The sequence below is a fragment of the Poecile atricapillus genome, chromosome Z (assembly GCF_030490865.1).
Source record: "Poecile atricapillus isolate bPoeAtr1 chromosome Z, bPoeAtr1.hap1, whole genome shotgun sequence".
Lineage (NCBI taxonomy): Eukaryota > Metazoa > Chordata > Aves > Passeriformes > Paridae > Poecile > Poecile atricapillus.
Window position 1 is genome coordinate 35,321,087 of NC_081289.1, and position 22,681 is coordinate 35,343,767.

General features: G+C 34.1%; 1 protein-coding gene across 1 annotated transcript in view; it reads right to left on the minus strand.

Moving 5' to 3' along the window:
• The window catches only part of LOC131572828 (leucine-rich repeat and IQ domain-containing protein 1-like), a 103,894-nt gene that overhangs the window by 70,723 nt on the left and 10,490 nt on the right, over positions 1-22,681 (minus strand). The window contains exons 10-15 of the mRNA XM_058826211.1: positions 19,015-19,208; positions 18,020-18,147; positions 11,889-11,962; positions 11,495-11,588; positions 7,762-7,938; positions 258-734 (exon numbers count right to left, since the gene is read on the minus strand). Of these exons, the coding sequence (XP_058682194.1) occupies positions 258-734; positions 7,762-7,938; positions 11,495-11,588; positions 11,889-11,962; positions 18,020-18,147; positions 19,015-19,208 (1,144 nt within the window). The remainder of the gene's footprint in view (positions 1-257; positions 735-7,761; positions 7,939-11,494; positions 11,589-11,888; positions 11,963-18,019; positions 18,148-19,014; positions 19,209-22,681) is intronic.

Sequence of the window (22,681 nt, forward strand, 5' to 3'; positions counted from 1 at the left end):
CATTAAATTGGTGTCTTAACCTTATTTGAAGTACATAAATATCTATATCCTAATATACCGACTGGGAGAATACCACAATGGATTCTTAATTGTTAATATAGAAAAATAGTGTGCAACACTTGAATGTAACTCTTTCTTGTCTAATAAGTTTAAAAATATTATCTTACAAGTTCTGTGCCTCTGTTTTAAACAAAAAATCCTCACTCCTATTATCTATCTATATAATCAATTTGAAAGCAACACAACATCCATCTCACCTTTCTGTATCATCACCAAAGTGCTGGAGATTTCTTCCCATATCACTTGCTACTATCACTGACTTTTGCAATGTGAGTTGGCTTGACATGTTATTGTTGCCTTTGCTCTCCCCACTGTAATTAATACAAGATTCAGTGCTCTTCTGCTTCACTCTCTGATCTCCTCTATTTTCCTTCTGATGCACAGGTACGGAGGAGTTAATGAATGTGGCCTGAATATCACCAGTAGTAATCCATCTTTCAGAAGGATCCAACAAGACCTGTTTATTTTCTGTCACACCCATGATAAAGAGGTTATTTTCCTGTAGGCAGCCAGTGGATGTTTGTTTTAAATGATTTTGAAGTGCTTCTGGTCCATCTCTGTCAGTAATGTTCAGTTCACCATACTCGTGTACATATCGATGTTTAATACTAAGTTTCATCAACTGATTAAAATACCAGCATTGTCCCAGTGCAGAATCAATAGAAGAAGCAATTCTGAAAAAAAAAAAAAAAAAAAAAAAGCTTTAAATGCCTTAAAAAGAAAAAATCCCTCTATTATTTCCTAAAATAGCTTGTAGTTTCAAATATTTTAACATGTTTCCATATTCTTACAACAAATAGTAATTACTTTGATTGGAAATCCAGTTTCAGTAATTACAAATTTTAGTAGCTTTTGTCTTTTTTGGACATATTTAAAATATAATCACACATATTTTTTATTTTACTCTGATTTTTTCTAAAAGAGAAAGTTTTCAGTCCTTTTAAAATAGCCATTATAGCATACTGTTGTATGCTGTAACTATTAACTTTCTGTGTGGTTAGCGGCATGTGAAGCCCAAATTTTTAGAGGGTTTGAGGCAATTTTGCCTTAATCAATCTTATCTGGCAACTATGAAAGCTCATATAAAAATAACAGTAATTTTAAAATTTAGATAACACAGCAACAAAACCCAAACTTAGATTCAAACCAATAAACTACAATATCTAAAGAAAATTCAGGATAACAAACTTTCAAGTACAGATCTTTTTATCAATATAAGGGAAAGTGCTAGACTGAAGCAATCGTAATCTATGAAGTCTGGCTCTCATTAGTTCTTTGTGTTACACTGTCTAAATAATGAGGTTAAGTAAGAGCAAATATGAACTAATTGTTACAGATTCAGACAGATGTCTGTACTTTGAATGGTGTTTGTTCATTTTATTAGGTAGCAGGTACTTCTGGAATCATGAAAACATTTTTCTTTAACAGTACAGATAAATGCAGAGATCTGTAATCTGGTGCTAATTCCAAAGGAGTAAAAAGTCAATTCTAGGTCAGCAATCCAAGAGAAAAAGTAGAAATAAGATAAATGTTGTTAGTCTGGAAAAATTAGGACCTAAAATTATAGTTAGAATAACAGAAATTTCCTTCCTGTTCATCATTCTGGAAAGGTAAAATTTTTAAAAGGTTTTATTGGGGACTCTTTACCATTATAATTATATCCTCAGTGAAGTTCAACTAAGAACATTTTAGATTTTTAAGAACATAATCAATCAGATCCTAGAAGAGCAAAAAGGATTCCAACTCTTCCTCTGCTAATGCAAGTTCAGTGCTATTGGACAAAATCTGAATGGGTAAATTGATCCACACAATTTAACTCACTGTGCAATAGCTGTACATTTGATTGTCCACTACAAAACATTATTCCTACTCCTGCTAATTCCATACAGATGACAAGATCTAAAAATATTTAAACCAATCTATATATTTGCTTAAGGATCAAACACACTACATAGTAAGAATAACAATTTCTTTAACATAAAATACTTACAGCATTAGTTAAATTCTTTAGCTAAATATATAGAATTATGTTAATGTTAAAGTATTTAAAAAATATAAATCTGGTACAAGATCACTACTGAATTTCTACATAAAATAATATGGTGAGAAGACAAAAAAAAAAAAAAAAAGGGAAAAATGGAAAAAATCAAATCCACTCCGACCTGGTTTTTTTCCTTTTCTTTGCTTTATTTTGTTGGTTTATTTGTTTATAAAAATAAAAATATTGCAGAAAACCCCAGAATGTTTTATATATTGAACAAAAAAACAATTACCTGTGAAAACCATATCCTAAGTATCCTTGCTCATGGTAAAAAAAACCAAAAAAAAAACAGAAAGAAAGAAAAACTAACCACCATAACAGTGAATCCTCTCCTTTGACAGGTGCAGGGGTATCTCAAGCAGCTATTTCACCCTTCCAGTGGCTATGAATAAGTCAAGCAGGAATGGAAGGGGAGACTGAGGAAGCGAAAATTCAGGCAGGGAATAATTTTGTGGTCATCGGGGAATGTGTGTTCATTTTTTTTATAGAGGCTGCTTTTTGGGCAGTTTTTCCAAGCAGTAGCTGCAAAATATCATCTTGTCATTGTGGACATGCACTCTCTCCCATACCTTCCCCAGCAATCCACCATTATACTTTGATTTTGCAGGATTTTTAGGCTGCCCTCTGTACCAACAACTTTTTGATTTAGGCAGTCACAGTAGCCTAAATGTAAAGAAACTACAAAGGAAGCTGAAGTGATATCAGAGACTATGAAGTGGCAGGGTATGTCTGAGGCTCTCCAGTGCACAGACACCAAAGGTCATGATGGGACCTAGTACTAACGTGGCAGTCAGCTTGGTGCTTCCCTCCAGTGAACAGGGATTTCAGGCATCCTATCAACACACTGCAACTTTCTCAGTGTCTAAGCAGCACTGCACTCTTGATACCAGAGATGTGCCTCTGAAGATTGCTTATTCAAACCACAGAAAGGAAATTGCTGTAATGGAAAATAGGTAGGACTGGTTTACTTCTTTAATAATAAAAAAAACAAAACAAAAACATACAAGGAAAGAGAGAAGACACAGTAAAAATTATGACAATATAAAGACATTTGATACCACAATATTTACTTTTTAATTAATGGAAATTCACTGCCTTTCAGACAATTTCAACTTTTGCAGTGTTATTTGTCACACTTAACCTGGAATTGCTTCTTGGTTAAGATCTGACCAAGATTTTAAGCATAAACTGGCATTGAGACAAAACAAGAAATGGAATTATCCTATGAAAACACCAGGATACATAGTGTCTGGCTGCTTAGTATGCAATGAAATATAAATATGGTGGCCTTGCAACAGCAAATTTTTTATGGCTTTCAGCTTTGACCAGCACATTCCTTCATGCTCAGTTTCTGCCAGGCTACCCACAGCTTTATTTTGATCATAACAAGTGAAAGCGATTTATGCCATATGCAAATTTTAGCATAACCACAATGCATAACCACTGCTTTTGCCGTGGGAGAAAGGGGTAAGAAGCCAGAAGAACAAGGGATGAGTCTTGCAGTACTGCACAAATATGCTAGACTAGCATCCCTGATACTAAAGACCAAGATACTATTTTTACAAAAAAAATACTAAGAGCAAAAAGCTGCTTGTAGGTTGTTTTGGTTTGGTTTTTTGTTTTGTTGTTGTTGGGTTTTTTTTGTTGTTGTTACCACATGCCTCTCTATTTGCCAGCATTTTCCAGGGACTTTGAGGAAAGATAAAAGCATTAGAATCAGATTTTAATCCATATGGAAATTTAAGTCAGGCATTTATTAAGGACTGTTACAACTTCAGTCCTCACATCAATTCACAAAGAGTATCCATCACTGTCATGGTTAATTTAGACCAAAACCTGCTCAATTCCCATGCAATGGAGGAGTAGAGGGAGGAGGAATAAACCCCACCAGCAGCACCTAGGAAGCCTAAGGATCCATGCACAGGTTGACTTAACAGATATAGAAAAGGACAGATTATTCATGCTTAAAGGTCTTCCAGTGGAGTTCAAATCAATGAAAATGTTGCAACTTAAGAAATTTAAAGAGGTGGCAGAGGCTTGCTTATAGAGCTAACACATTTTGTATAGAATTTTCTACTGCAATCTCACCTGCAATGGCTGCCTGGTTATTCAAAGAGCATAATTTTGTAAGAATGAGACAGTAAATCTGGAAAAGTCAGCAGAGCAAATGCCTAGGAAGCAAAAGGGACAGGCTTGGAAAAAAAAAGCCCGTTCTGGTCATGAATGGCAGTTTTCTCCTGGTCCTGATCATGGATAGCAGTTTCTCCTGGTCCTTGCAGTAAAATCATAATATTCTACCCCCTCATATGCTAGTGTTTGCTAGTTAAAACCTTGCTTAGTATCATATTTTTCCCTTCTCTGACTTTCATAATTATAATACATGGAATATTCAAATAGTAAACCTCCGTTTATGTGAGCTTCTGTTTGCAGTAGTGTGGGGTAAAATCTAATGTCTTTAGAGAAACTTCAATAAGCATCATTACTGATGTTCAACTGCACTTTACCAAAGTCCCTTACAAATATGAAATAGGTCACTGTTGGCATAGTCTCTCCTTGCAACACCATTTATGAAATTCCTATCATTTTCACTGTAATATACATACAGTATTTGTAAAGTTCAAGTTCAACTAGCCAGAAAACTGCACATTTGATGGCTGAAAACAAACTGCTGCAGCACAGGTATCATATAATTTTTTTACATGATTACTTATTACAAGTCATCTAGAGGTTATGTGACAGAAAACATTTTGTATAATCGATAAATTCAATTGCAAAGTAATTTTTATTCTTAAGCATGGCAACAACAGAGAAGTTTCATGAAGAAACAGCACAGAGAATTTAACTGGGGAGCAGTGGTGTATGAAACAGATTAGGGAAGCAAGCAGTGATTACTTTTGGCAGCTTACATACTTGAGGTCGCACCTACAGGGGCTCATAACTTAGCAACATGTGAAACAGATAGAAGCTTGCTCTATTGTTGGCCTGTTGTTTAGCAATGTCACATTAATTCAGTCAAAGTATTGCAATATGTACATATAATAGCTATGCTGTTAATGCTTATATACAAACAAGTTGTTTAGAGTTCCTTTTATGAACTGCAGTTTGCAATGGTTTTCAAGTCATCCATAAATTTTACTTCAGTCAAAATAAAAGATAGATGGCTTTAACACACAAGAAATTAATTTTAAGACCAAATTTGATACATGCCATGGTTACTGATTTAAAAAATCATGAATGAATTCTCAAAAGCTTAAAAACTCCACAACCTTCCCTCCTCTGCATTCCCCACCTTCCCTCCACCCAAACCAGACATTCAGCAAAGAGGAGATGTTTACACAATCACCTCTTTCCACTACTGTTCTCAAAGATCTGCAGGCTCTTTCAAACATTTATCTTTCAAAATTTAGATAGAATCATAATAAAATTCTCAATTGAAGGAACCTCAGGAGGTCTCTGGTCCAACCTTCTGCTTCAAAGCTAGGTTAGCTCTCAAATCAGACCAATCTGCTCAGGTTTTCATCCAGTCAGGTCTTGCAAATCTCCACAAACAAGACTGCACAACTACTCCGGGCAGCCTATTGCAATTCATCACTGTCGCACACTGAGAAGGTTTCTCCTTATGTCCAGTTGTACTACCTCTGGCTGGAATGAATTAATTCTCACTACAGTTTTCCATTTAATGCCATGATATAGATTTGCAACCAAAACAATATCGATCAAACACTAATGTTTTCCTGAACAGTGCTTGGACAGAGTCCAGGCCTCCTCTCTTTCACTCAGCAAGTAGCCTGGGAGTGGGCAGAAGGCCTCCTGTCTTTACCTCCTTCCTAGATAAAGGACTTTGCACTTGTCCTTGTTGAATCTACAAGGTTCCTGGTGACCTGTCCTCCCATCTTGCCTATGTCTGATTGGTAGCCCTCCCCTCAACAACTGCCTTTGAATACTTGTGGTCTGCAAGCACAGTAAGCGTGCGCTCTGTCTCGCTCCCAATCTTTGATAAAAGACATTAGAAGTACAAGTCAGCTTCCAGAAAGTAGTGTGAGCCACATACTCCTCATAATTAATGGATGGTCTGAGCCTGACGACCCAACAATAAATTTCTTATTTATCTTTCTTCTGTCCATTCATACAGAATTAAAAACCCCGAAATTTTAGGAATATCATCTTTTCCTCTCATTTTTTTACCATCCTGCAGTATTGTATATGAAAGTTAGGTCTCTAGATTCTGCTACAGTTTGCTCATGAGTCATATCCTAATTACGAACTGGCTTTTTTCTGCAAAAGGATAATGACGAAATATCTAAATATCAGACATGGAGAATTTTCTCAATCATGGAAAAGGAGAGCTTTATTTTCCTTTATGGAAAAGGAAGGTGAGAACACCATTTCAGGATGGTAAACAGATTAGGAAATATCAGCTTCCCACCTGCAAACCAGAAGCCAAAAATCACAGAAGTGGAGAAGACATATCTTGATGGTGTTATGGAGAAACATATGACTTTTAGAAGCCACTTATACATTACGTCTGTCATAGAAAAATGCACTATATAATTTCTCCCAACCAATTTCAATCTAATTCTTAATACAAACATCTTTTCAAGTTAATCTGATTCTGAGCTATGAAGATTTTATTGCACCTCAGTAAAAACTGCAATAATACAACAGTGTAATAAACTGTTAGCTAGTAACAAGATACCAAGGATGTACAGGCTTACATGGAAACACAAAATAGCCAGATTCTGAAAAAAATGTGCATGCTTTTCCTGAACCAACAAATGCAAGGCAAACTTCAAACTAAAATAAGGTAAAACATTACATGCTTCACCTGCTCTGGGGTAATGTTCAGTACCTGGTAGAATCAAAAAAACTAGTTTTCCAAAAATTAAAATGTTAGTTGGATATTCAAAGGACTATAAGGATTTTCTGAACCTGCTAGGAAATTAAAAGGAACTATGCAAGGAAAAACCATGCAGTATTACCATGTGCAGAAATGAGAAGTTTGAGATACTTAGATATTTTAAAACTATTAAAACATAGCATGTGTAAGTGATAAATAACCACTTGCATGGTCTAAGCTGAAGCTACTGGACAACTAACCATGGTAACAGTGATAGAGGTAGCAAGTATGACAAAATTAAAGACCTGTACACAGATTCATCTAATTCACTACCTTAAGAGAAAAGAGGTCAAATCTTTTCAATTATTTAGAATGTGAATAACTTACACATGGAAAACAAACGCAGAAATGCAAATAAAGCACATCGTACCAAATTAGAGCCAAATTAGAGTTAAAGTTAAGTTAAAGTTGGAAATCATGTTAATATGCTTATATGTTGTTAATATGATTATACAACTTTCAGGATTTAAACTACAATTCCTGCATAGCACTATACTATGTTGTGTGCATTTAACTACTTCTAACTGCAGGTTTTTGAACCACTTGTTTTCTCAAACTTAAAGAAACAAAACTCAAGGCGCTCATAACTTAATATCTGTCTAAAACAGACTTTGCTCTGAAGTCAATGATTCTAATCTCTTTCTTATCCTAATATATTTCCGGGCAAAAAACCTTGAGTAAAATTCATATGCCAACCAGAACTTCAGTAACAATACGTAAAAAAATATTTCTGAATACAATTTATATTCACATAAATACGTACTCCAATTCAGTGGCCTTTCTTTTCAGTTGAATAGTTTCCGCAATTTGAACTTGACAAAGTTCCAGAAAAGTTCCTAATTCTGATGCTTTGATTTTTTCAGTTGTGGGTAAAGTAGGATGGATTAAGACTTCACCATTAAGCAACTGTAAACTAGGAAGGACCTCCAACATGGAAGACCTTAAGAAAAAAAAAAATCAATTAGTTTTTTTTAAAAAATACTTATGCTAAAACACCCATTTTATTGATACAATCGTGTAGCAATACAAAACATGAAGATAGCTCTCTAAATTTTTGCATACATTTGTCCTTATTTCATATGTTAACATATTAACTAAGAATTTATACTTAAACTAAAGAATAACATAAAGAATAAAACACAGAACATAGCAAGACTTCTTAATACTTAATTGGTATAAAGAGCACTGATGAAATACTGACACCAAGAAAGTCAATGGCAATAATCTCAAATCACTAGAGCTAGAATTTTACCTGCACAAACCTTAATGGGAAAATTTGACACACTTGTGCATGGCAATAATCTCAAATCACTAGAGCTAGAATTTTACCTGCACAAACCTTAATGGGAAAATTTGACACACTTGTGCATAGGCACCTGTAATTCATTTGATTAGTAGGCAACACAGCAAAATAAAACATAGGATTAAGATACAGAGCTGATTATGTTGACACATTAAAAAACTTAAATTTTTAAACTGCACAAAATACTAAACCTTGCCAATTCTAGTCCCTTTATCATTTGCATATACCACATATAGTGACAGACAAGTATTCAGTATGCCTGACAAGGGAAAAAAAAACTACTTTTGAAATACTGAAATCAAGTCAGTGAAAAGAATGAGAGCAAAGATGAAATTTCCTTGCTATAAAAAGGACAGCAATGGCCACTGATGTAAGAAAGGATATGAATGAGAAACTTACCTAATCAAAGAGAAAAAAACCCCAAAAAACATTAAAAAAAGTGTACCATCCATGCGGTTTCATTTGTGTTATTGAGAGATGTAAGCTGCTACTGCAATCTTGTTTCACATATTTCTTGTACCAGAACAATTTGTTGAAAGTTTGAAGACTGCAAAATTATATCAACTCTCAATATTTTCATTAACTCAGTTTTAAGTAACACTAACTCTTGAAAGAATACTAATTGTATGCTGTAAATCCCCTTATTATTAAAAAAGAGTATTGTTTTCAAAATTTTGGAGCTCCCTGACTATTCCCTGTGAAGGTAAAGGACTACTACTCAGCTCAGATAACATACACTAAGCTGAAAATCAGAGTTTTTATGACCATGTTATAATATTCCAAATAACAGAATAGAACATCAGTTTTTGCAAGTAGAAAACTTTCCTTCTCTACTGCCCATTAAGGAAGGCTAAGACCGTCTGAAGTACATTTGCAATAAAATTATGGATTTGGATCAACAATTCCTGAACGCATAGAGAGAAATTACCAAAGTGGATGTTGAACAGCAATACACCAAAACAGTGACATATCAAAGTTGATCAATGATGGAAGTTTTGTCTCTTAGAGCTGTGGGCTCTCGACACTCATTTTTCCAGCTGGGTTCCTCCTGGTGAAGGGCTGAGTCAATATTTCATTTAGTGAAAACTTCCTGGTGAATATTCTGTCACTTAAGAGGCTCTATTAATCATTTCAGCATTGAAACATATTCCCCTAGGAGTAGTCAGACTGATCCCAGGGTTTAATTTTTAGAAAGAGATTTCTTACTACTTCACTTTTGTTGGTGTTATCGCTGGCTGGACATGAAACTACAAAACTGATTGGGAGACTTTACAACTAATTCCTTTGTTGGTATGAAGGGGTTATGTAAAGTTCACTGGAACATATTGTCTGAAGTTACAGTCAATGCTGTATTCACCAAATCCATACTTCATAGTATCCCATACTTTAAATCCTTTAGAAAAATTCATCTCTTGTCTAATCATAAAAACTCTATTAGTTTAAGCAATCTAAAGTGTCAGTTCTCATAGTTATACTGAAATTCAGAAACCTTTTCCCTCCAGATTACTAGTGAAATAACAGTTTTGTAAAATAGTGGGAATTCAAACAATGGAAACGGAAATTCAAAACATTCTGTCACAGTCACAGAATTTTATGAATGAATCTACCTGCAGCAATCATGAGTACAAATCAATCAAGAATGTACTTGCATAGCTATCTTTTAAACCACTCAAACACTTCTAATGAAAAGTTAGAAATATTTGAGTATTTTCTTTTGATCAGCTATTGGTGTCTAAAATGCTCGCTCGTGGTGAGAGACTTCTTCAGGGTCAAGCTGTTCAGGTATAAGCAATCTATTATAAGGGTAAAGAGAGGGAGAGACCTGTGTCCGCCACCAGCCTCGGCGAACACGTGGTCCGGGGGAGGGGAGAGAGTGTGGGGAGAGAGGGAAAAAAGAGGTTAGAGATGGGGAGGGAGGAAACAAGAGCAACAGAGGGAGAGCGGGGAAAACCAGGGAGGCTTAGGAGAGAGGGGGAGGACAAGAGAGGGGTAAGAGAGGGGAAAGGCTAAGAGCTGAGAGAGGGGTGAGAAACAAGAGCCAAGAGAGGGGAAGGAAAGAGGAACTAAAAGGTGGGAGCAGGGTAAAAAGTAAGAGGGCTAAGTTCTTGTTACAATACAATGTATCTTTTTCTATAGTGAATATTCTAATTCTTAGAAACCAATCACTACAAGATACACCCATTAAAGATTTTACATACAGCCTATGAGCATCCCCATATTAACATACAGTGTTGCATTTTAAACTCTAAAAGCTTTACAAGTTCTTTCCTTGCTTCTTGACCTTTGGACTTTCTATCAGCAGAAGGACATTGTTTTATCAACCAGGGATTCTCCTTTAGCTGGCTAGGCTATTGTTCTTTGGTCATACAGTAACTAGTACTCAGCATCATGACTCAAAGCAGTCATTTTCAGCATTTCATTTCTACTTCGATTCTAGGCTTCTTATTTTCAGAATCTTCTGCCAAACAATCACATTCATAAGGTTTCCTTGTTTCACCCTCCCCAACAATCAACAATCGTAAATTTGTACAAAAATCTTCAAATGGAAGATATAAATGTAATGTAAGGGTGATTTTGTCTTTTTTAGATTCTAGTGTGGCCAGCAGGACTAGGGTAGTGATCATACTCCTGTGCTTAGCACTAGTGAGGCCACACCTCAAGTACTCTGTCTCATATGCAAAATAATCATACAAAAAAACCTATTTATTTGGAATTTTACTCCTATGGTTTACAAACCCATTTAACTACTTATTTCAGGAATCATGGTAACAGCATATAATTTTGTATGTCAAGTTTCTTTTCTACCCCACTCATTTTTTATATAGGGACATATCATAATCTCTAGGACTAGATCTTTGATTTTTCAGATCATCATTCCAGTATTATACACCACTGAGGGGCAAATAATAGCATTACACTTACATCTCTTTCATAATTATAAGACCTATTAATTTTTGATGTAGAGATAAGGAAATTGAAGAAGGATAAAAAAGGCTCATTTTCAACTACTAAGGAAAAATTAAACATTCATCCTGACTTTTTCTTCTAACAGACACTTCTCCTTCACTAGCCATGTGCAATGTGAACCTGTCACAGCAGCGAGACTGTTCAGACTATATGTGGGAGTTTCTACTGTTTAACTAAGATATATACAACAATCTGTTGTCTGATTCTGATTTTTGATTTAGCTTACCTCCAGTTCTTTTCTTGGAGAAGAGGATTCCCACTCAATGACAACTCCTTTAGTTTATGACAGCCGCTAAACCAGGTATGGACATCTTTAAGATCTGTAATATGGCAGAAAGAAGCCTAAATATGTCCAAATGCAGAACCATTTTATTTCCCAAAAACTCTTACAAGAAAGTAAAATGTACCAACATCATGCAGTCCTAAAAGCAAGACTGCTATCTACACAGTATAGTTTTAATTAATATCTATAACATTCATGTTTGGAAAATATTTATATATTTTCCATATATAAATATCTGTTATAAATACATGAGAATAATCCCATTCAATTCAGTCTATAATTTAACTAAGATGTTCTTATTTGAATGGGGCTTTTATTTTTTTTTAACACAACTCACCTGACAAGCAGTTATTTTTGATATCAAGCTTTTCCAGAAACACAAATGAATTTAAAGGCACAAGGTCAATTAATCTAAGAACAAAACAGAAAAGAACTTTTTAAAAATTTATCAGCGGTTCAACAGAAAGGCACCAGAATCATTTGCAGGTATGAAAATTTACTTATTTATATAAGTAAATGCCCATTTATCTATCCAAGATGCTAGGACTAATTACTGAAGTCCTAACTTGAAAGTATTTCTTAGTTTTCTCAGCACCTTGGTTTTTAATATTTTCTCATTAATGTTTTTTTATCTGATAAATATTTAATTCTGTTCCCTGCATTTTGTGGTGAAGATCTGAAGTCTTATAAAATTTACACAACTCAGCTGGCTTTCCTTTAGGCACCATAACTAGAATGGTACTAATAGAAGGTCCTGATTCTGGAGAAAAAATAAAATTTTCTAGGTCTCTTTCGGCTTTCCTCATTGCTCAAACTTCTTAACAGGTTGTTTCTCTTCTCCAATCAGCACATTACTTCCTAGACCCTAAAACTAGCATAACTGTTGTCATGGATGTGTTCTTCAACAGGTCAAGGCTGGACTATCCTGCAATATATTTTTATGCTTCATCTGTCTTACTACTTCTGTCAGACTCTGTCAAATAGGTGGTGATTACTGAGACAGTTATGGAATTGGCTATGGAATGGCTCCTCTTGCATTATCAGAGCTTTTCTTGAGCAATAGTGCAGTAAAGCAGTACTAAAGACAGGACAAAAATCTTGTTTGCAATACTAAAGAGTAAATGTAAAGAAACTGAGCTGACATTCAACAAAATGGGATTGGGACTGTAAGATGTGTGTTACTGCTACTACTAAAAGACTAAGGCTCAGTGTTATTTCTTTTCTTACAAACTTCCATTGATGTATGAACGAATATTGAATGTTTTGTTCAGCTGCCAGGCTATTGTCTAATATTTTCAGATTAAAGTTTATCTTTTTTTATGTTAACTATGAGAGGCAGGAAAAGGTAAAAATCAAGATACAAAGAATCAAAATTGTCAACTAAAACTAGAATGCTTAAGCATATAGTACATCAACTATACATTTTTTAAAGAAATACATGTTTAGGTAACATGTTTCATCCCTGTAGGGGCAAGGCCCTATCATTACAAGAGAATGGTACAGAAATGGCACTGTATGTGGTCAGTTTGTGAATGCTAGTCACAGAAAGTAGTATTTTCTCAGGGTGTAGTGCCCATGAAAGGTATAAATCAGAATTATTTTTGCCTGAAATATGACCCTACAAAAAAATGAAATGTACTCAAAATTATTGAGAGACAAAAATGCGTCTTTGTTGCTGAAATGTATGACTGTTGTGTTTCCAGCACAGGCTTTACAATGGAAAGGCAGAGCTGAATTTTACTCTGGTGCACTAATTATGGACTAAATGTTGGTTGTAGATTATTTAATCTTATTGAAAATACAACCAAATTTAAAGCAGAAAAAAAAAATCATTTCCACATTCAGTTGAGAAGTATTTCTATATGACAACATTACATTTTAAGAGTAAATTCAGAGAAACAGATATAAAGACAACTGAGTACATGCCACTATAGTTCCATTTCTTTCTCAAACTACATTGTAAAGTTGTCCTGGTTCTAATCCTAGTTAGATCTATTTTCTTCGTGCTATGGAAGTTTTCCATGGAATCAAATAACTATGAAAAAGTATTGACTCTACAAAGCATTAAGCCTTATATGAATATGCGTATATAGTACTAGAAATTCCAGCATTTTAGTTTCTCATCATCAGTCAATAGTACATAAATATATTTAATATTTGTAGCAAATATCATCATAGATATTACTGGCTAGTATTATGGCTGCAAAAGCCTGTAAATTCATGACTATATATATATATATATATACACACAGAAAAAAAGTAATATTTTGCATAAGGGACAAAGGATAATGCAGGGTTTTTATTTATCATGAGTTCTCTGGATGTTTATCAGCATATACTGTGGTGAATTAGAAATTGTCCACTGGACTGTCCTTGCCTGCCGTTGGCATTATGAGAGTTAAAACATTTCTCTGTCATTCTATAGCTTTCCCTTTACCGACATTCTTTGTTAATTTTTTTCCTAAGAAAATTCAAACCAGAAAGACAAAGGACATTACTGAAAACTTAATACTACTTGACCTTGTCACATTAGCCCTGGGCATAAGAGAGATATAAATTACAAAGAAGACACAAAAGTAAAAGACATTCACAAAAAAGAAAGCTATAGCTTCCTTTTTCTGCTCCCATTTAAGGCACTAGCAGAACAGGTCAGAGATAGAGTTTATGTTCTTTAACTATATCAGAAAACAAGACTTAAGAATTGTTGCAAGTATATATCAGAGAAAATGAAGATTGTGTTTCTGAATATGAATAACAGTTGCTGCTCAAGATGGTCTAAATCCTACCATGCAACTGCTTTTCCCCAGAAAAATTAGCATTGATGTTACTAAGCAATTAGCAGGAAGCAAGGCAAAATAAGTAAAATAAATTTCTCATAATCTAGATCTTCATGTGAAGACCAGATTTCTTTTTCATTCCTTAAATTAAAGACAATTCAGTTTGCAATAATCACCATATTTGTAAGTGGCAAATTCACAGAATATAGGAAATCTGTCAGGCAGCCACTTCATAAATACTCTAGTAGGCAGTACTTCAAGTACATTACCCGTGATGCCACATACTTAGAGATAAACTTATCACCAGCAAAGAATTGCTAAAAATTATTTTAAAAATCTAGGATAGTAAGGATAGGATGAAGAAAAGCACTATCGGTACAGCTTTTTTCATTAATGACTTATTTCAACATCCAATGACATTTAGATTCACCACGCTAATTCTGGGAAAGCAGTCAAATTCTCAAAACAGCATGGCTTGCAAGGAACTCAACTCTCACATTTGAGAAATTCAGTTAAAACTGAATATATATTTGAGAGAACAATGCATGCTAAGAAAGAACTTAACCAACTTTTTATCACTTCCATTATAAGCCTTTTAGGAATACCATTCATCTAGATGCAAAAACATGGGAGCAACATGTTCACAACAAATTTGATTGGGGCCAAACCACTTTCCCAAAATAAAAAAAGAACTTTTTCAGGTGACTGCATTAAATTTTTATCCATCTCACTTAGGTTATCTTACTGAAAGGCAAAAGATAGCAAAACAAATAACTTTGTCTTATTAATACCACATTAAAACAGAAATCTCAGGAGGGATTTTGTCAATTTTGAAGTTGAAAAAGAATGTCTACCTGAACAGCACATTTAGCATCTCACTGTAAAACTTTTAAATTAAAAAGACATTAACTAATAAGTTACATAATTAAATGGGATTACATGTAAATGTAAATGCTACATGAACTCTTAGCACATATTAAAAATTTATTAACCTTATATAAGGACAAGGTTGCTTTCTCCTATACCTAATTCTTTATCCACCACAAAAGAAAAAAGAATATGTCTCTTTTTAAAACTAACTTAACAATTGTCTCCTCAGCTGCTACAAAATAGAGCATGGATCTTCATAGTCCCAGCTCTGCGGAAACCAAGTCAAGAAGAGATTCATCATCGTCTTTGGTCAATCGTGCATTAATCAAGAATATGCTTTGTATGTAAAAGCCACAATAAAACACTTAATAAAAGCAGCAGTGGTGAAATAGCTGTCTTTTTTCTATTTGAGGGAGATAACCACTACCTGTTTCACTTCCTTGTTACACTGTAGGTTTAAAACAATTAAAAAAAATATTTTTTTGAGTTTTACCTTTGATAATTTCTGATTTATGATGCAGACAAAGCATCTCAGGAATAAAAATGTCTTGTAAATTAGTGTAAGAATTTTCTTTTCACAGTACCTCACTTTCAGAAAGAATACAGATTCATAGAATTATCATTATATTGGCTTCCTGCAGTCAGTAAAGAGGAAATGGCACTCAGTGCACACTTGGAAAAAATTCACAAAATTGCACCGGCTGTAGGATAAAAGCAAAGAAACAGCTTTTCTTTCAACAGCTTACTCCATTACATTCACTGTTTCTATAGAACATCGAGTTACTTATGCTATAGCACACACATATGGAGCTGCTTATAAGTGTACATAAAGTGAGTGTAACAGAGCAGGCTACTGAAATGCCAGGAATTTTGAGGCTTTTAATATAAATTTAAGGCTATCTTGTCCTGTTAGTCCCAAAGATTTGATGAAAGCTACAGACACATCATGGAAATAAGGGGAATTGTTTGGGGGCAAAATGTATATTTATTTTTAGTACATCCAGACTGTTGATCCAAAAATATGTCCTTTCTCACAGCCCAGCAAAAGGAACTCAGCAGACCAAACACTGCATCTCTGCTTGGCTACTGGAAAACCAGAGCAAGCACTATAAGGGACATTGAAAACTGTAAGACAATGGGTTAAACAAGTGACTTAAGGTACATCTACATGGCCAGTCCAGCACAACCTAAATCCAGAGGCTGCATTCAAAATGAGACTGTCCTCACAAGTCAAGTCCCTAACAGGCATATGAGATCTTCAAGGAGTTTTGCAAACATTTTATTACACACAGGATAGAACACCAGAGGAAAAAGAGGAAACTACAAGAACATAGAGCCACGTTATTGTGTGTTCCACAAAAAAAGCTAAACAAGACAAAGAAAAAACATAGCTAAGAACAAGGATTAAATCAAGCAGTGTGACTCAAAATCTAATGCTTAACATTATGCTCTTGCTTAATCACAGGCAGGAAGCACTTTCTCCAAACTCCAGAAGAATTAATAAAGGAACAAAAAATCCAAAACCCTAGAAGCATGAGCAAGAACTTGAAGATTAGAGTCTGTAGATATTTTATTTACATCCAAGAGTCTGCATGAATAGTACTTCACTAGAGATGTTATGAAAACAATCTGAAAAGTTATATAAAAATATAGGTTGTATATACTTATATAATATTCAATTTCCATGAAGGACATAGCTTACAATAACAGGACTCAGTCTCACACATCCTTTTTCCCACAGGCTCCCAGACACAACTGGCTCTGCTGAACTAAATGTCACATAGGATGGGATTCTCCTGTTCAGATGCCGACACCTTCACATGAGGTGGTCATTTTGATTTTTTTTTCTAGTCAATGAAGATGAACAGGCACTTTTAGGCTATGATTAGTCTCAAAGCAAGCAGCTAAAAATGGAAGATGAATCACCATTTAAAAACATCTATTCACTAACAGGAGAGTGAAGTAATCAGTTGAGAGTGCATTTCTATATATGGTACGTAGTATTATGTTTGTTAAGCTGAGATCAGTCTTATTCAGAACAAAATGATCATAGAATAGAAAAATAATGGATATTAATTTAAAATTAATTTTCCTATTAATATATTGCAAGTTTTAATAAATGTTTCATATATATTTTTTAGCAGAATTTAAATTGACAAAAAGGGGGGTGTGGAACATACAGATTCTTAATCCAGGATATCTGGTCATTCTACCGCTAAAGATGCATAGATTATCTTAGAAAACAAACAGAAAACTAATGACAGAGGACTTGAATGCATGATACAGTTTTATGCTGCTTGTCTTGATCCTTCTTGGTTTTATACCTTTTAAACAGAACCATAAGAGTGAAAAAGTAAAGCAAATATACTTGTTTTGGAGGGTATTATTTTATTATGTAAAATAAAAAACATTCTTATTTTTCCTTTCTAACTCTAGTACTTGCCCTTAACATAGCCTTCAAAGTCTGTTTTGAATAAGCTAGCTGTGAAGTATGAAGTTTGACAGACATATTCTAGAAACAATTGCTAAAGAAAGAAAGAAACCCACCATGGTTTTAATAATGCCACAATGCTCAAGAATTATTTTCACATAACATCTAAAATAAAAAAAAATTAATTTACATAGTTAATGCTGTTCCAAATTTTCTTAGATAGAGGTAGCCAATATAATTACATACTAACCACATATTATTATTTTTAAAGAATTTCCCAAAAAGATAGTGAAATTTGAACCATACTGAGAATTATACTTTTCAGACAAGTGTTATGTTAATAAATTCCTCTGGATCAGTTCTGTAAGTGGAAGAATATTTCTTACTTACCTATTTTGAGACAGCAAAAGAATCTGCAATAGGGGCAACCAATACAAAGAAAGCATTCTCAGAGAAGAAATGCTATTGTCATCCAAATATAGTTCTCTTAAGAGAACATGATTTTCCAGTCTTGGAAGCTAAATAGAAAGGAGATGGTTATTTAAGATTACTATAAATTAGAGAAAGAACAATGGAATGCTTACCAGATGCTTTTCATAAATCATTACTAAATACAAGCAACATTTTGAATATATGTATCATTTCCTTATAAAGTACGTACCAGCTGATGATCTCTAGATATCAGGTGGTAAATACTTTTTCATTTTTTCTATCACATCTGAATAGCCAATATAAAAAATTAAAGAAAAAAAAACAAAACAAGAGCCCAAGAGTCACAGCCTCACTTATTCATGCAGTTATTTGCTGCTTTTTGACAATGCTTTTCATCTCTCGAATTCATAGGAGAATAACTGTTAGAAAATACGATTAAGCATAGAGCTGCCAAACAACTTTCCTATTTTAAATGCTGCAGCACAAATTTCAAGTTTTGGAGAATCAACATACATTAAATAAGCATGATTATCATCAGAGGGACAATAATGATATTATCATTACATACAAGTAACAGTAACAAGTAATTACTTATATGCAATGAAAATGGTATAATTATTACCAGACTGATATAATTATCTTACTATTATAACAGGGCCTATAAGGAAAAATAATAGTTTGTTACATTTTAAACAAAATCAGAACTATATAATACAAACCAAAAACTAGATGCTATAAATGAAGGAGGAACCACAATCACTGAGAGTCAAGGCCTTGCGAGTAAGAAAACAATTAACTGCTAGCCATTTGTATCTCTGATAAGGGAAAAAAAAAATCTTACCCCAGAGCATGAAACATCCCACGCCAATCAAAGAGCACATGCTCAGAATGCTGAAAAATATGACTGTTAGCAAAGACGTATGCACAACAGCCACTAAATTCAAAGCTTTTACCTCCAGGAGATTATTGCCTTGCAACTTCAGAACTTGAAGTAGGCCACAATTCTCAATGCCTTCAACTTGTGTGAGATGATTGAAAGAGCAGTCTAGGTGAATGAGAGTAGGTACCTCACAAAGACCTTTTGTGCTGATTAACTGATTATGGTCCGCAATTAATTGTTGGAGATTTTTCAGTGACTCCAGACCACCTGAAAATTCAAGATTTAAGACACAGTGAAATAAAATCTCTTGTTACTCGAGTAGTAAGAAAACTCTGAATTTTCTGTACATTCTCTGATGTAAAAATTAATATTACTTCTGTATAGGGTTTAAAAAGAATTACTGTATTTTGACCCTATCACATATACAGGGCATAAGGTTCACAAATTTTTGATCCTGTTAATCAAGCAATAATAACAGTTCATAATCTCTTTGGTACTTCTGCTAGAGAACATTCTTTAAATGATAAACTGTACTTACTATGCTTTAACCACTTTACTACAGCTCTGAACTCTGTGAAAAGCTAACAGCCCTCTTAAAATCATACATCAGAGTGAAAACACTATGTTTAAAAGTTAATTTTTATTATTTCATTTTTTAAAAAGTTTTGTTGTTAATGTATCAGCAACGATAGAAAAAACTGTATTAAAACTTAGGCCAGTACTACAGCTATTATTTAAATTAGTCTTGTTTAAGGAATTATGACCAAAAATTTTTAATGAAGAAATTTATAAAGAAAATGTAGTGCCTTTAAGAACAAAGCTATACTACTATAGCCATTCCACTCTCAGCAAATTTACTCCTGCCATCTACATTAAAAAGCATGCAATCTCTATGCAGAAATGTGAAGCAATTCCCATCAGCATCTGTTTCTTTCACAGAATGTAACCCAAGTAATCCTTATGACAGCAAAAATTACATTGTCTTTCCATAGTCTTACACATGCAATGGCACTGATCCATCTAACTTGCTACAGGTTCGAGCAGCTTTTCTGTATCTCTGTAGTAAAAAATTCCTTTGAGGGCACATCCTTCATTAAATGTGTAAGGAATTTCTGATTTTACTTCTGTTTTATGTGTCCTTAGATGACTTAGTAAATTTAGGATTATTTGAGGCAACACTTTGTCTCATCTTTACCTGACCCAAAATTTCACAAGCTCCCCAAAGGAAGCTGGATGAGCTTTACAACAGTGAATCTCTTTGTGGCTGTCCTCTGAAAACATACTAGATTATGAAACCAGAGATCATTTTGCAATCCATAGAGTATTGATAATACAGAAGAGGACTTAAAAATGAAAACAAATTATAAGAAGAAAACTGAAGCAATTAAAATTAAATAGCAAAACAGCAGTAAATTTAAAAAAAAATCTCAATATAAGCATTCCAATAATTTTAATTTAAAAATGGAAAGCATAGTGAAAAGAATGCAATTGTCTGACATTAAAGTGATATCATCTTAAATATAACACACGTCTTATAATGTAACTTCAAAACTGTGCTTTATCAAATAGATATACAAATCTTTAATTATTCTGAAAAATTTCAAACATGCCCATGACATACTACCCTGACTACAAGAGCCTATATTTTATTTTCGTGCTTGGACACAAATAAAAAAGGAACCAGCACCATCTAGTGGTCTCAAAAATACTCTCGTGTTTTCGTGTGTTGGTTCCCAAGACTTTCACAAGAGCAGCTCTTAAATCTCCACTTTTCAGTTACCAGCTTAGCAGTACTGGAAACTTTAAAAGCACACTTTGAGCCTGGAGTGGGACCGAGAAGAGAGACTGCACACACAATAAGAAAAGGCAAGGAGGTGAAAAAGAATCTGGAAATTTCCTTCTCTGCATGCTGCACAAAGCATCTCTTTTTTGCTCCTCCTCACCCACTCGGCATTCAGAACATTCTGGAATTATCAAATACAGTTCAACAGAAAATACACAAGAGAGAATAATGTAATACAAGCAGATGGTATTTTACTGGTTCTTCTGCCCACGTGCAAAATTAAATATAAACATGAAAATCTTCCGCACATTTCCAGAAGATACTGTGTATTTTACATATGTTGCAACAAACAAAAGTTATAGCAGCCATAGGAAAAGCATTTTGTTGACAAATACATGGTTTTAGCAAGATTCAAGGAGAAGTTTTAGGTAAGTTCTCAGCAATTTGCAAAGTGCAGCTGAAGTCTGTTAGCTAGGGACTCTGAGAACTACTGATGCAGTTCTGAAGTCACTTCTGTCTTAAAAAGAGTATATTGAAAGCAGCGTTTATGACCATGACCGTCCATGGTTATGCATTGCTATTCCTTCAGTTGCCAGGATTTTACCTAGCATTCTATGGCAATATAGACACTCTACAGAAGTATATTCGAAGATTTGAGTTAAAATGCTACTTTTTGTGCGTGAAAATTTTTAAGCAAAGCATTAATCTTCAAAATACAAACATATGCACTCAACTTTGGTCTGTTACTGTCACAATTACTTAATTTGTGATCAGGCATTCTTAAGGGAAAAAGCATAATTGACACTATATCTTCCTGCTATTTTTAAGGGGTTTTTGGTAAATCTAATTTTTCCCCTACCAATGCTATATTTCAATGACAAGGGAAAAGAATAAGAAGAGAAATAATAGGATGCCAGAAATTTCCTACAATAAGTCATTAGCACTTAAATATTACAAACATAAATAAGCTTTACTACACCGTACTGGGGCTTCCAAAATTGCTAAGGGACATCCTGCAAGATTTAGAGATGGAAGGGATATGCTAACCCACAAATCCATTTTTATGCATTCTGTGCAACTATTCCATATGTTATGATATGAAATATATCCTGTTTTATGCATCTGTTTTAACCTAAAATCCTCAAAGTAATTCCAGAGAGGACAAAAAACCACATTTGAAGATGATTTTTGTGAACGTTTATTTACCCACTTTAAATTCATTAGAGATCCAGTCATTGTAGCAGTGCACTGCACTAAAGAGAAAGTACGAGAGGATTTTCCTCCACTGGCCTGTATGAAGTTATCACACTCCACATGGATGTCACATTCTTAAACGTCATCCACTATAATGATGTTATACGTTATATGTTATTCTTACAGTAGTCTTGCAGACATTTTTATTAAATGAGATCAATCTTATCAAGCACTATTTGCCACAGAAATACCGATGAAACTTTTTAACCATTTTACTCTTCCTCCTTAGAGTACTGATATACTTTAACAGTAAACATTGACTTCCCAGCACTTCTATTCTCACTTATTAAAGATTTTCTTCGTAAGTACTAACATTTACACATAGTAGCAAAAAATATTTATATCTTCACCAAAGTCTCTACATCTACAGATTTTTTTTAAGCTTTCCCATTTTCTGTTTGCTACACCCTTGCTGTTTATCATGGAACTGTATTATCCATATTCATAGTGTTATTTAACAATCTTTTTTAACAGTGGAGATATATTTTATTTGCAAGTCTTACGTGCATGTGTTTAATCTACAAGCTTAATAATTGTTTTTAGTTATTTTCCTATTGTCCAGAAGACTCAAGACAGACAACACGATTTCTATACAAATACTTACTGTGTCAGGAACACTGGAATTCCCTGCAGTTGCATGGCTAGGTTTTGCTTTCATTATGTCTGTAGGTAAGTTGAACTCAGGCTACTCACATTTTCCAGC